Here is a 12,253-nt window from a genome sequence, read left to right on the forward strand (position 1 = left end):
CAGGGGAAGGGCGGCCTTGGGGATGCCACTGGTTCTCCCTGAGACGCAGAGAGGGCTGGACAGTGATCTGGTGTCTACCAACACTGCCACGTGGGAGGATGTGGAGGAAGGAGTGAAGGAGGCAACTTAAATGGCGCTTTGGCTGAGCCCCGTGAATGAACTGGCAAGCCTCCCAATGCGGGATTTGTGCCCTCAGAGCTGAGCTGGTTTCTGCTGTGGTCTACTTGGCAATCTCCCCACCATCTCAGAAAGATCACACTCACAGACATCAAGCTTGTGTGGAAGGCAAACTGCTCTTTAAGCCAACAATGTGGTCTTTTTCTTTTTTATCACCTTAAAGCAAACAGCCCAAACTCAGGAGACCACCTTGCTCCCATTCTGTTCTGGTAATAAACCAGTAATAACAATTCTCCGGAACTCCTCCAAGGACAAAGGCTGAGCCAGTGGTCAAACCTGGGACTTGGGGTGTTTTTAACTGTGCATCCCTTCCTCATGCCCTGCCCCCGCTTCTCCTACTCCCCCCCCCCCCCCCGCCCCGGAAAGCCCATGTCTGCACCTCTGAAGACAGCTGAAGAGGCGCTGCAGTGCTGTCTTCCCATGGCTGCCCTGGGCCAATCTCCTTTCTCTGCCCTTCACCGGGGCTCTGTATTTGGCACATGGGAGCACCTAACTTGGGCCTGGGGTTTAAACACTTGGATCCAGCATGAGAGGGCAGCCTGCCTTGATCCTGGAGGCCCCACCTGCTCCCTCTTCTGCTCAGATCAAGGATGCTTTTTGTAAAGACGCCCTGCCGAGCTGGGCACTGCTGGCTCATTCCTGTAACCCTAGTGACTTAGGAGATGATCAAGTTCAAATGCAGACTGAGACTCCTCTCTCTCCAATTAACCATCACAAAGCCAAAACGTGGAGCAGCTCCCGTGACCAGCTGCATTTCAGCTCGTAACAATTTGTCTTCATGCAGCCAAAGGAAAGAGCTTCCGTGGCCCCTCCAGCGAGCCCCGGGAAGAAAGAAGGAGGCTGTCAGCAGTGAAGTTAACTGCTCAGGGGCGCGTGGCAAGCGCCTGGCAGGGCAGTGCTTAGAGCTTGAGTGGGCTGGTTCCAGCCTTCCACATCACCTAGACACTGTTCTGCCAGACTGAGGTCCTGGGAGGATGTCCTCCTTCCGCTTCCCCCTGCTTCTTGCCCACACAGAGGTGGCACCAAGCCCAGCCACGACCTCGTCCCCCGTGGATTCTGCTCAGGGTGGCTCCTTTCCTCTCATTTCCCGTGGCAGGGCAGCCAGGCCCAGGAATACCGATGGAGTAACTTCCATTGATTAGCTATCTCTGAGCATATCTAAGACGATGCCTTTTATTTTAAACATCACACCTGAAAATCTTTAAGCAATTCAATTTCCTGTGCAAAGTAGAGTGACAGCTTTCTCTTGTACAGGGCTGGATCCCTCCCTCCTTCCCTCTACTCTTCCTCTTTCGCTCTTCCCTCTTCCCTCCTCCCCCCCCCCCCACCTCTGGCTGGGGATCCATGCAAGGCCTTTGCATACTGGGCAGGAGATATACCACTGAGCCACACCCCCAGTCCTTGTATGATTTCTTTCTCTCTTAAACCATGCACACAGCTTCACTAGTTCAAAAGGCAGAGGAAAGGATGGCTACTTGGGAACATGATTTCCAAACCATTTCAAATCAAAGACTAGGCTACCATTTTGTGTTATACACACACACACACACACAGACACACACACACCCAAAAATATATACGGGCACCTTATTACTATGATTACTTTTAACCCAGTGTGATGGCCAGCCTGTCTGTCTCCTGAGGTGGTGCATCCACAAGTCCTGAGTGACAGGAGCACAGGAATCCCACTGTGATTTAGACCCACAGACATGTGGACATGGGATTTTAGGGGTGGATGGGGAGGGATGCCAATTCCTCAGCTATTCCTCGGGGAGCTACACATGAGCCCTGGTATCCTTAGTAGTGTCTGGGCTATGATAAGGTCCTGGGGCATGAACCATCACGGAGGTGCTGAGGACCCAAGTCGGGGTGTGGCTGAATTGCCGTCGCAGGAACTCATTCTTACCTGGTTTACATAGAGGGCTGAAGATCAGTTCATTTGAAAAACCACAAAGACTGTTAGTGGAGCTCAGTGAGAGTGCTAGCTTAGCATGTGCAAGGCTCTGCATTCATCTCCAGGGAAGACCAAACTGCAGTTCACTCTGGGCATAGTAACACATGCCTGTAATCTCATCATCACTCAGGAAACGAAGACACAAGGAGTTTCAGTCTGAGTCCAGCATGAGCTACACAGCAAGAGTTACATAGCAACCTTCCTATCCCACCTCCAAACCAAGAGGGAGCAGAGCACACAGGCAGGTGTGGCTGTAGCTCAATATGGCACTCCAGGAGCCAGTTCCACTCTTATAATAGCTCCGGATACACACGTGTATATTAGGTGATTCCTGAAGTGTCCTAGACCATGGTATACTGCCCAATGTCACTTGTTTAAGGTCATTTGTAGACAGGTGATGGGCAGTTTGGCTACTAGGACTGTGTTCCAGACCACTAGGATATCCTTTGCCCATAATTTCACCAAACTACACACCAGCCATGCTGAGTTTGCTGACCTGGGTTACTTGGACATTGGAGGCAGGAAAAGCTTTAATTTCTGCTCTCTGATCCTCCTGTCTCAGCCTGCCAGGAACTGTGCGCCGCTATGCCTGGCTTTGTTTTTGCAATTCTTGTTAAGCTTCCTTTGTATTCCTGACCTGAACAAAAAGCTAGCAAAAACATAGTTTTAAAAGAGCTAATTTGGTATCCACATTCAAAGAAGAAAAATCAAACAAACAAATAATTCAACTCAATAGATGCTAAGTTTGTTTAGTTTTTCTATGTGTGTGCATGTGTGTATGCGTGCGTGTGTGTGTGTGTGTGTGTGTGTGTGTGTGTGTGTCCTGGTATTTCTCCTATTTTACAACCATCAGCCAATATACTGTGCTCCATTCTGCATCTCCTCCCGTATTCGTGTGCTAAATGCTCCACAAAATGGTGCCAACTAGTGAAGGGTTTCCTGAAAAAATCAGGCCCCAAACCCAGACTTTCTGAAACTTGGATATATTTGTGAGAGAAAAATTATAGAGCTGGGTGCAGTGGATTACACCTACAACCCAGCTACCCAGGAGGCAGGAATCACGCCTACAACCCCACTACCCAGGAGCCTGGGATCACACCTATAACCCAGCTACCCAGGAGACAGGGATCAGGAGTATTGAGGTTTGAGGCCCAAAAGTAAGATCGTATCTCAACAAATAAGTCAGGCACGGTTGTACATATCTGTGAATCCCTGCTACCAGGGAGGAAGAGGTTCAAGGATGTCAGTCTAAGAAAAAAGTGCTAGCATTGTGAAAAGCAACAAAGCAAAAAGGGCTGGCGATGCGTCGCACATGGTAGAGCACTTGCCTAGCAAGCAGGAGGCCCTGAGTTCACACCCCAGCACTACCAAACACACACAAAACAAAACCCAAATATACAAACAAGAAACAAACCCCAGCCAACAACAAAAATCCAGTAAAATAAATGCCAGGCTGTTGATTATTTGTAGCTAAAAATAGCACTTTTCCTTTCTGCTATGATTTGCACTTTGCAAAGCACTTTGGCATTTATTTAGCTTGAAATTTTACATGCTACGCTAGCTGTGTTTCAAAACTGCCTCCCCCCCCCCCCTTTTGTGCCGTTCCTGAGGCTTAAACTCAGGGCCTAGGTGCTGTCCCTGAGCTTTTTGCTCAAGGCTATCATTCTTCCAGTTGGGCCACAGTTCTACGTGTGTGTGTGTGTGTGTGTGTGTGTGTGTGTGTGTGTGTGTGTGTGTGGGCTGGTCTCAAATTGTGATCCTCAGATCTCAGCCTCTTGAGCAGCTAGGAATGCAGGTGTGAGCCACCTGTATCTGTCCCAAATGCCGTTTCTGAGCAGCAGGTATGCGATGAGTTCCTGCTCAGCTGGCTCTGTGCTTATTCCTGCTCATCCTAACCACAGGCAATCCTGTAAGTAAAAGGATCCATTTGTGGAAATCCCAAACCGCACAATCATTCTCATTTTGCTTTAACAATCGTGTGTGTGTGTGTGTGTGTGTGTGTGTGTGTGTGTGTGTAGGTCCTGGGGCATGAACTGAGGGCCCAGGCACTGTCCCTTAGCTTTTTCATTCAAGGTTGGCACTATACCAGTTCAGTAATACCTCCACTTCCAGCTTTTTGCTAGTTAATTGGAGATAAGAGTCTCAAAGACTTTTCTGCCCAGCCTGGCTTTGAACCATGATCCTCATATCTTAGCTTCTTGAGTGGCTAGGATTGCAGGCATGAGCCACGGTTACAGTCAGTTTTAAAAGGCTTTGCAAGCAGACCCTCCTCCCTCACTTTTCTACCACAAACCTGGAGACTTAGCTTTGTCTGCACCTGACCTCTGCCCTCCTTCTCCCTCCTCCTTAGCAGTGGAGGTGGGCCCTCATGTTCTGGATCCCATTAGTCCAATCAGGCACTGGCTCTGGCTCTTGTACTATCAGCTACCTGTCACTCAGGTGGCTCTCCTCATCTTCAAAGTCATGGTCTCCAGGCTTCCCCTGCCCTTCTTCTCTACCTTGAAGATCATAAAAAGCACCATCTTGTTTGGCTGCCTCACTTGCTCCCGTTATGTCTTTTCCATAAGAGACACTGCAAGATTCCACGTAAGGTCTTCGAGGAACTTCAGGCCGTCCAAGAAAAGTTACTGGATGTCCATCTTGACTCTACCCTCAGCACTACCCATGGCCGATGTCCTTTTCAATGTTGAATGGCTCTTCTTGAGTACCTCAGCACCATTCTACCAGCCTGGCTCCCTCATCCTTGGCTATAGAATCCCCTTCACTTGCACCCCCATAATAGTCTTTGTGCTGACAGTGCTCCTCTGTGTTCCAACCCCCCAAATCCAGCTGTTGATGCCCCATCAACATCTGGATATCTAAACTATGGTCTCCTATTCACCAGACAAACGAAACTCCTCTACCTTCCTCTTCTCAACCTTTCTTCATCAACTCAAACCAAAGCTCCCAGGTATTCTTGATTTCTGCCTTCCTCTCAATATCCACACCCAAGTATGTACCCCCTCTGAATGGCTCCAATTCCAAAATAAATCCCACCTCAGGCCATTTTTCTCTGGCCCTGTAGTTGCCATCCCACACTAAATAGCTCTAGTGTCTTGCATCTGGATTAATGACTGCCCAACTTCCACCTTTGCTTCACACAATCTGCTGTCACCCAAAGCCTGTGAAAACTGATGAAACAGAGCCTTGTCACGCATCTCTAGAGCTCGGCCCCTCCAAAGCCTCCCACATCATACACCTCCCACATCATACACCTCCCACCCCGGGCCCACAGGTCTAGAGTCTGCCTCTTCCTTTATTCTCCCCGTAGAGGACTTCTGTTCTCAGGATCCGGCTGAATTTGCCTTCTTACGGTTAGAACTTAATGTCGGAGGATTCAAATGAAATGTAATACAGAGAGCAATACAAGAGAAGTAGACCATCCACAATTGACCCAAGCATGGTACTTGGTTTGGGCTTCAACTAAGGGCTAGGGTGATTTCCCTTAGCATTTTTGCTCAAGGCTGGTGTTCCATCACTTGAGACACAGCTTTACTTTCAGCTTTTTTTCTGGTTAATTGGAGATAAGAGTCTCTGGGCCTTTTGTTCCTAGGCTAGCTTTGGATCTTGATCCTCAGATCTCAGTATCCTGAGTAGTTAGGATTACAGGTGTGAGCCAGTAGCACTCAGCCGAGGAAATTTCCAGAGACATTTCCAGAGAAGTCATTCTCCATTTTCCTTCTTAATTTGAATGACTCAGAAAAGGTTATTATTGATTATTTTGGCATGGAGAGTCAAATCTGGGGCTAGTCCAGGCTGAGCACAAGCTCTACCACAGAGCTATACCCCAAGCCCTTAAAATTAATTTTGAATGGTAGAATATATTTCATTCAGAAGTTATTTTACTGGGGCTAGGGCTGCAGCTTAGGGGTAGTGTGCTTGACCTCATACGGGTAAGGTCCTGGGCTCTGTCCCCAGAAGTTTATAACAAAAAGAACAAAACAAACAAATAAACAAGTATTTTCCTAGATGAAAATAAAAATCCTCTTCACCGGGTTGTGATAGTGATAAACTTTGTCAAAGATTTAGTACTTTAGTAATGTACTTTAGTAATGTCAGACTTACTATTAAGCCACTTCTTACCTTAGTGCTATTTTATATTGGTAAAAAATTATATTCCTTTAAATAAATGTACTAGACATTATTAGTCTAGTCTCCAAATGCACTAGATGTTATTAGTATGTAAGTCAGATTTTTGTCTTGATATCATTCTTAACAAGGATCACAAAAACCTGCTTCCAAGAACGACAGAATCTGGGCTGGGTGCTGGTGGCTCACACCTTTAATCGTAGCCACTCAGGAGGCTGAGACCTAAATGATTGTAGTTTGAAGCCAATGGGTAGAAAAGTCCTAGAGACTGCATCTCTCGCCAGCAAGGAAGCAGGGCTGAAGTTGTGGCTTAAGTGATAGAGCAACAGCCACAAGGAAAACAGCCAAGCAAGAAAGACAGGCCTTCTTCCTTCCTTGAGTAACAGCCAAGCAAGAAAGACAGGCCTTCTTTCTTCCTTGAGTTCAAATGTCAGTACTGGTAAAACGACATCATTTCCAAACTTCATGAAATAGAATGGCTCTGAAAACTTTTGCCTATTAAAATAAAAAAATAGCCTTTTCAGAAGAAATGTGATATACTTAATATTACGCTCCTTATTTGTGTAAGTCTAGGTTTGTTATAAATGAAATAGCCTCATTTGACATGAGAACAGACATTTAAGGTAAGAGAATGTTAGGACTTAATGCCTTATAATTACCATTTGCATTTGATAATAATTAATTATTATAATTAACTTGCATTTGATAGATGATTATGATTCATGACAACCATTTAAAGTAACCTTGGCACGTGCATTAAAAGGAAATGGCTCATTAAGATTTATAGTTTTTATTCAGAATATATGATTTTCTGGGAGCGGGTGGCTGGCCGCTATAAGCCTAGATACTCGGGAGGCTAACACATCTGAGGATGGAGGTTCAAAGCCAGCCTGGGAAGGAAAGTCTGTGAGACTTTCATCTCCCAGACTACCAAAAAAAAAAAAGCCCCTTGAGCTTCAAGTAATAGAGTGCTAGCCTTGAGCAAAAAAGCTATGAACAGCGCCTAATTCCAGAGTTCCAGGGCACGTGCATGTAGGTATGTGTGCGCGCACACACACACACACACACACACAAGCACTTTCACAAATTAAGTGAATTCCTTAGATAACACATGCAAGTTTCAAAATACTGGACTGAACAGGCGCCTTGTCATCTGTCACAGCAGAGGCAAGTGAGCTCATCTGCTCATCTTCAGTCTCATCCGATGCTAAGAATAACGTTTTCCTTGGCAAACAGCATGTTGGGGTGGCTTCAGCAAGCATGACAGGAGACAGGGGTTCCCTCATCTTAGGAGGAAGGGGAGTGCTGTCCTGCATTCAGACAAGCCTGTGAAGTTCTCGTGGGTTTTCCCACAATCCTCAGCCACGGACAACAGGGAGAGCAGCCCCCAGCCCTGGGTGTGCTAGGCGGCTTCTCGGCGGGGCTGAAGCATGACCCGGGCTACATTTTACCTGCCACTCCATCTCTGACCCCTTTTCTCCTGCCATCAAGAACCGCGGTGTTCTTGTGCCTTTCTTTCAGTCCTTTCTTTCAGTCAATGTGCCACCTCTAACTCCTTTGCAGAGAACTTCAAGATGGCATTGGCTGTGTTGCATATACGCAAATGTCACAGTAAAAAAATGCATATAAAAGCTTTTTTTGTGTGTGGGTACCGGTCCTAAGGCTTGAACTCATGGCCCGAACGCTGTCCCTTCAAGGTTGGTGCTCTACAACCTGAGCCACAACTCCACTTCTGCCTTTTGGTGGTTAATTGGAGATAAGAGTTTATGGGCTTTCCTATCCGGGCTGTCTTTGAACTGAGATCCTCAGCTCTCAGCTTCTTGCTACCTAGAATGACAGGTGTGAGCAAGAAGTAACTCATAGCCTGCAGTCTGATACAGAGCCCCAGGAACACTAAACCGCAGGTGCCTTGACCTTCAGGAAGGTGGAGCAGAGCGGGGACTCCGACCACACCTTGGCTCCTGCGTGAGTTCCCTGGGAACAGAGTTCTGAGAAAGAAAATGTCTCCAAGCTCCCCTGCCAGGCAGCACAAGCACTGAATTCATGGATAGCATTTATGCGTGCACTCATGTGTGCACGCACACACACACATACGCACACACATCACATACAAAATTTTGCTTTTTGGGTGCAGCTATAACAAAAATGATTTTCTGAGGAACTTAACAGTTTCCCTTAGAACCTGCTTCAGTAAATGACAAAACAATTATTTCTAGGAAATGTAAATGCAGAGAGAGAGCCAATAGTGACACATTGTTCTTTTGCATGCTGTGTAAAAATGGGGCAAGTACGAGCTGAGCTGCACTTCTATAGTATACAAACACATTGGACAGGGTAGCCTGGGTTCTATACCTAGCAGTCGCTTAAGCCATCTGACAGATTCAAAGCCTATGAAGAAGCCACATTGTTTTCTTTCTGTTATTCTCGTAAAGGCAATTATGAACCATAAAGTTTTGTTGTCTGGGATAATCCTTAATTGTTCATTAAAAAAGAAATATACAAGAAAAGCTGTACGCTGATCACTAGCTGCTCATACATTCATAAAAAAACATTTCTTACAATCCTATGAGGGTCTTTCATATGTCTCACAAGCACATATTTTTTTTTACCAGATAAATGTAAAACTATATGAGAACATGTAATGAAAGGAAATTTCATAAGTACATATTTTTGCATAGAGGAAACATTTTACATAGGGCTAGATTATGAAGAAAGTTTATAACAAACTAGTATCGATGCTGATTCTCAATTTTAAGCCACCTCAGATAAAGTGGTTCCATTTTTTCCTGTTTAAGAAATTCCAGCGAGAACTGACTTACCTGGGAATATTCAAAGTCAGTGATTGGGGCAATGCTCTTGATATAATCTGATCGAAATTGGTTTTCAGGGTTGGCCAGCGGGACTGGAGGTATGATAGTACTCATTGCTGAGACAATTGTCTAAAACAAGAGAAAGAAAAAATACATGGAGAAATGGCACATCTAGGCCCCATTAGGATACTCTGAAATATGTCATTTCTGCCTACACAGTTTCTGAGCACGGAGTAATCTTTCTGGTAAACAAACATTAAGGGAAAAAAAAGGTCCTTACCACAATAGCATCTTTGACATTTTTCCTGATGTCTAGAATTTTCTGTTTCTTCTCCCTGTGTTGAAAGAGAATTGTTAGTAATTTAATTCACTCTTCGCATATTGGAATCAACTGAGTAAGAGTTCAGATTTCCAGTGCAACAGCAGGTAGTCTGGTTTGACCTATAAGTCAGTATCGACTCCCAAGACAACACCTGCAAAGATTTTACTTGGGAAATAAAATACCCCTATCTTCTAATTTGTGCTCTAAATGAACATCCAACATTTTACAACCTATAGCTTTCAACAACGCTTCAACTCATAAAAATCGCAACATTATTATGAGCTTTTCCTATAAACACAACCCAACAGTTATGCTCACTATTGACATATTGATAATCACAACTTTAAGCGACACTAAAGGGAAACATAGCAAGGGACAGCCCTCTATATTGGGTGGTTCCATTATTGGTGGGTTTGACCAACTGAAGACTGAATAAATATATGTATTTTAAAGCCTCACGTCTGTACTGAACGCCTGTAGGCTTTTTCCTCGTCATCCTCGTCATTAAGGATAACTAAATGATAAGAAGGATAACCAGAGAATAACAGCGATTTTCCTCGTCACTATAAGGGGAACTAAACGCGGGGATTCGCCTGGCATTTACACTGTTGGGAGCCGCGGGTCATCTGGAGATTCGAAGCCGGCGCTGCGCCATTTCACACAGCGCCTGGGAGCCCCAGGACAGGGCTGCGCGGGGCGAGCCTGGGGTACCTGATGGACTAATTTCTAAGCAAGTTATATTTTGGCCAAAGAAGGGTTTGCCTAACCAAATGGGTCAAATTCGACGGTGGTGAGTTTCTAGTTCCTCCTCCGGGGGAGTCTGGAGGGGACGGGCGCAAGTTTGCCCGCGGGCGCGGGCGGGGAGGAAGGCGCGCGGAGGGTCGTGGTTGGGGGGCCGGGGGGGGGGGGCCGGGGCCGGGGCCCGCTTACTCACTCGGGGTTGAACCCGTTGACGTGCAGGATCCGCATCTGTTTGACGATGGTGCTTTTGCCCGACTCGCCGGCCCCTGCGGACAGACGGAGAGGAGGTTGACCCCCGAGTCCTCGCGCCTCCCCGGGCGGGCGCACGCGGGAGCGGCTCCCGCTCGCTCGCGGACCGGCCCCGGGTCCCCGGGTCCCCGTGCCGCCGGTTCCTCGCGCCGGCCCGGCCCGGGGCGCGCGCTGGGCGGGCGGGCGGGCACCGGAGCCGCCCGGGGCCGGGGCGGCCGCGCGCCCCGCCGCCTTACCCAGCAGCAGCAGGCGGTGGGTCGCTTTGTAAGCCAGGCGCTCTTTCTGCAGCTGCTTCTCGATCTTCTTGTTGGCCTCGCGGCGCTCCTTCTCGTCCACGCCCTGGTCCTCCGCGGTCTTGCTGTTGCCCAAGCACCCCATGCCTGCCGGCTCCGAGCGGCTCCGGGCCGGGAGAAGGCGCGCCCAGGGGGACGGGCGCCCAGACGGCCGGCCCCGCGCCGCGGCTCTCCCTCCCCGCGGCTGAAAGAGACGGGCTGCCCGCTCGGTGTCTGCCGATCCCGGATCCCGGATCCCCGGCCCCGATCCCCCGCTGGCCCGCCTCCTCCCGCCCTCGGCCCACCGCGAAGGAAAAGGAAAAGAATGTTCTGAAGCGGCCGGGTAGACGCAGCGCAACTCCCGGGGACCGGGGCCGAGGGCGCCGGGCTCGGCGGCGGGGTGCGCGGCGCCCGCCCTCGGCTCGCCCGCCCCGCGTCTCCACGCCCGCGCCCGGCGACTCCCCGGGAACGCCCCGCAGCGATCCCCAGGGCTGGCCGGGGGACGGGGGACGGGGGGCGGGAGGGGGGGAGGATGGCCACGGCGGCCGCGAGGGGCAGCTAGGCGTGAGACCGGGTCCCCCTCGGGGCGGCCACGGCCACCTGCTAGATCGGCCGGCACCCAGCTCCGCCCGGGCGCGGTGGGGTCCCGGGAAGGGGGCCCTGGCTCCGCGACGAGGCCTGGGGTGGGGTCCGGGGGCCGAGGTGTGGGACGGGGGGGGGTGGGGGAGGCCCCGGGGCACTTACTCTCTGGCCCGCGCTCCGCTGCCCGCGCCGCCGCCGCCGCCGAGCCGGGCCGCGTGGGTCTCTCGCGCCCCGCGCCCGCCGTGCGTCTGAGCGCGCGCTCCCTCCCTCCCTCCCTCCCTACCTCCGCGCCCTCTCCGACGCCTCCCCGCTCCCTCCCCGCGGGGCGGGCGGCGGGGACTCGCGCGGGAGCAGGCCTATCCTACCGGGAGGAGCCTCGTCGAGGGGCTCACCCGGCACGCCGCCTTTGTTCCTCCGGTTTCTAGACGATTCCAGCGCACCCACGGCTCCTGTCTTCACTTCCAGCCCCCGCCTCTCTCGTGTGCAGTGCTAGGGAACAGCGCTACTACTTTTTCCAGAAGACGCTGTGGCTCCCACTTTAGCCTCGTGGCAGGGCAGGAGGCTGGCACCGGCTGACAGCAATGGCCCTGCGGGTCTGGGTTTCTTTGGAGGGCTTGGGGGCTTTCTGTTCTCTGTGGAGCCAGTTCGGGTTCTTCCTGCGGCTCCTGGCCTTTGGCTTTCCGCGTGACCCTTTGGGGTTTTCCCCTCGCCAGTGCACCTGGCTTCGGACCCAGCCTGACCTTTGTTCCCAATGGGCTGAACGCATCTTGCACGCTCTGCACCGTTCTGAAGACGTCCACGTCGCCCCTCCAGCGCTGCTCGCCCTCCCGGGCCACCCAGTCCCCAACGCGTCCATGATGCCTCCAGGATTGCCAGGTGCTGACAGCTGAGCTCGTGCCCCATGCCAACCCACACTTGCGCCTCTTCCCTCTTGAGTCTCTCTCTGGAGTAAGGACCCATGAGTTTCCAAACCAGAGCCAGTGGAGGCATCCCAGACTGCGTCCTGTTGCATCCTGTT

General features: G+C 50.2%; 1 protein-coding gene across 2 annotated transcripts in view; it reads right to left on the reverse strand.

The window, feature by feature from the left end:
- Positions 1-12,253, reverse strand: part of Gnal (G protein subunit alpha L) — a 127,363-nt gene that overhangs the window by 82,247 nt on the left and 32,863 nt on the right. The window contains exons 1-4 of one of the 2 annotated variants that reach the window (XM_048363373.1): positions 10,618-10,759; positions 10,326-10,398; positions 9,350-9,404; positions 9,079-9,198 (exon numbers count right to left, since the gene is read on the reverse strand). In XM_048363373.1, the coding sequence (XP_048219330.1) occupies positions 9,079-9,198; positions 9,350-9,404; positions 10,326-10,398; positions 10,618-10,759 (390 nt within the window). Of the gene's footprint in view, positions 1-9,078; positions 9,199-9,349; positions 9,405-10,325; positions 10,399-10,617; positions 10,760-12,253 lie in introns of those variants that run through there. The other variant, XM_048363374.1, reaches the window with a different exon arrangement.

Source organism: Perognathus longimembris, chromosome 15 (genome assembly GCF_023159225.1).
Source record: "Perognathus longimembris pacificus isolate PPM17 chromosome 15, ASM2315922v1, whole genome shotgun sequence".
Lineage (NCBI taxonomy): Eukaryota > Metazoa > Chordata > Mammalia > Rodentia > Heteromyidae > Perognathus > Perognathus longimembris.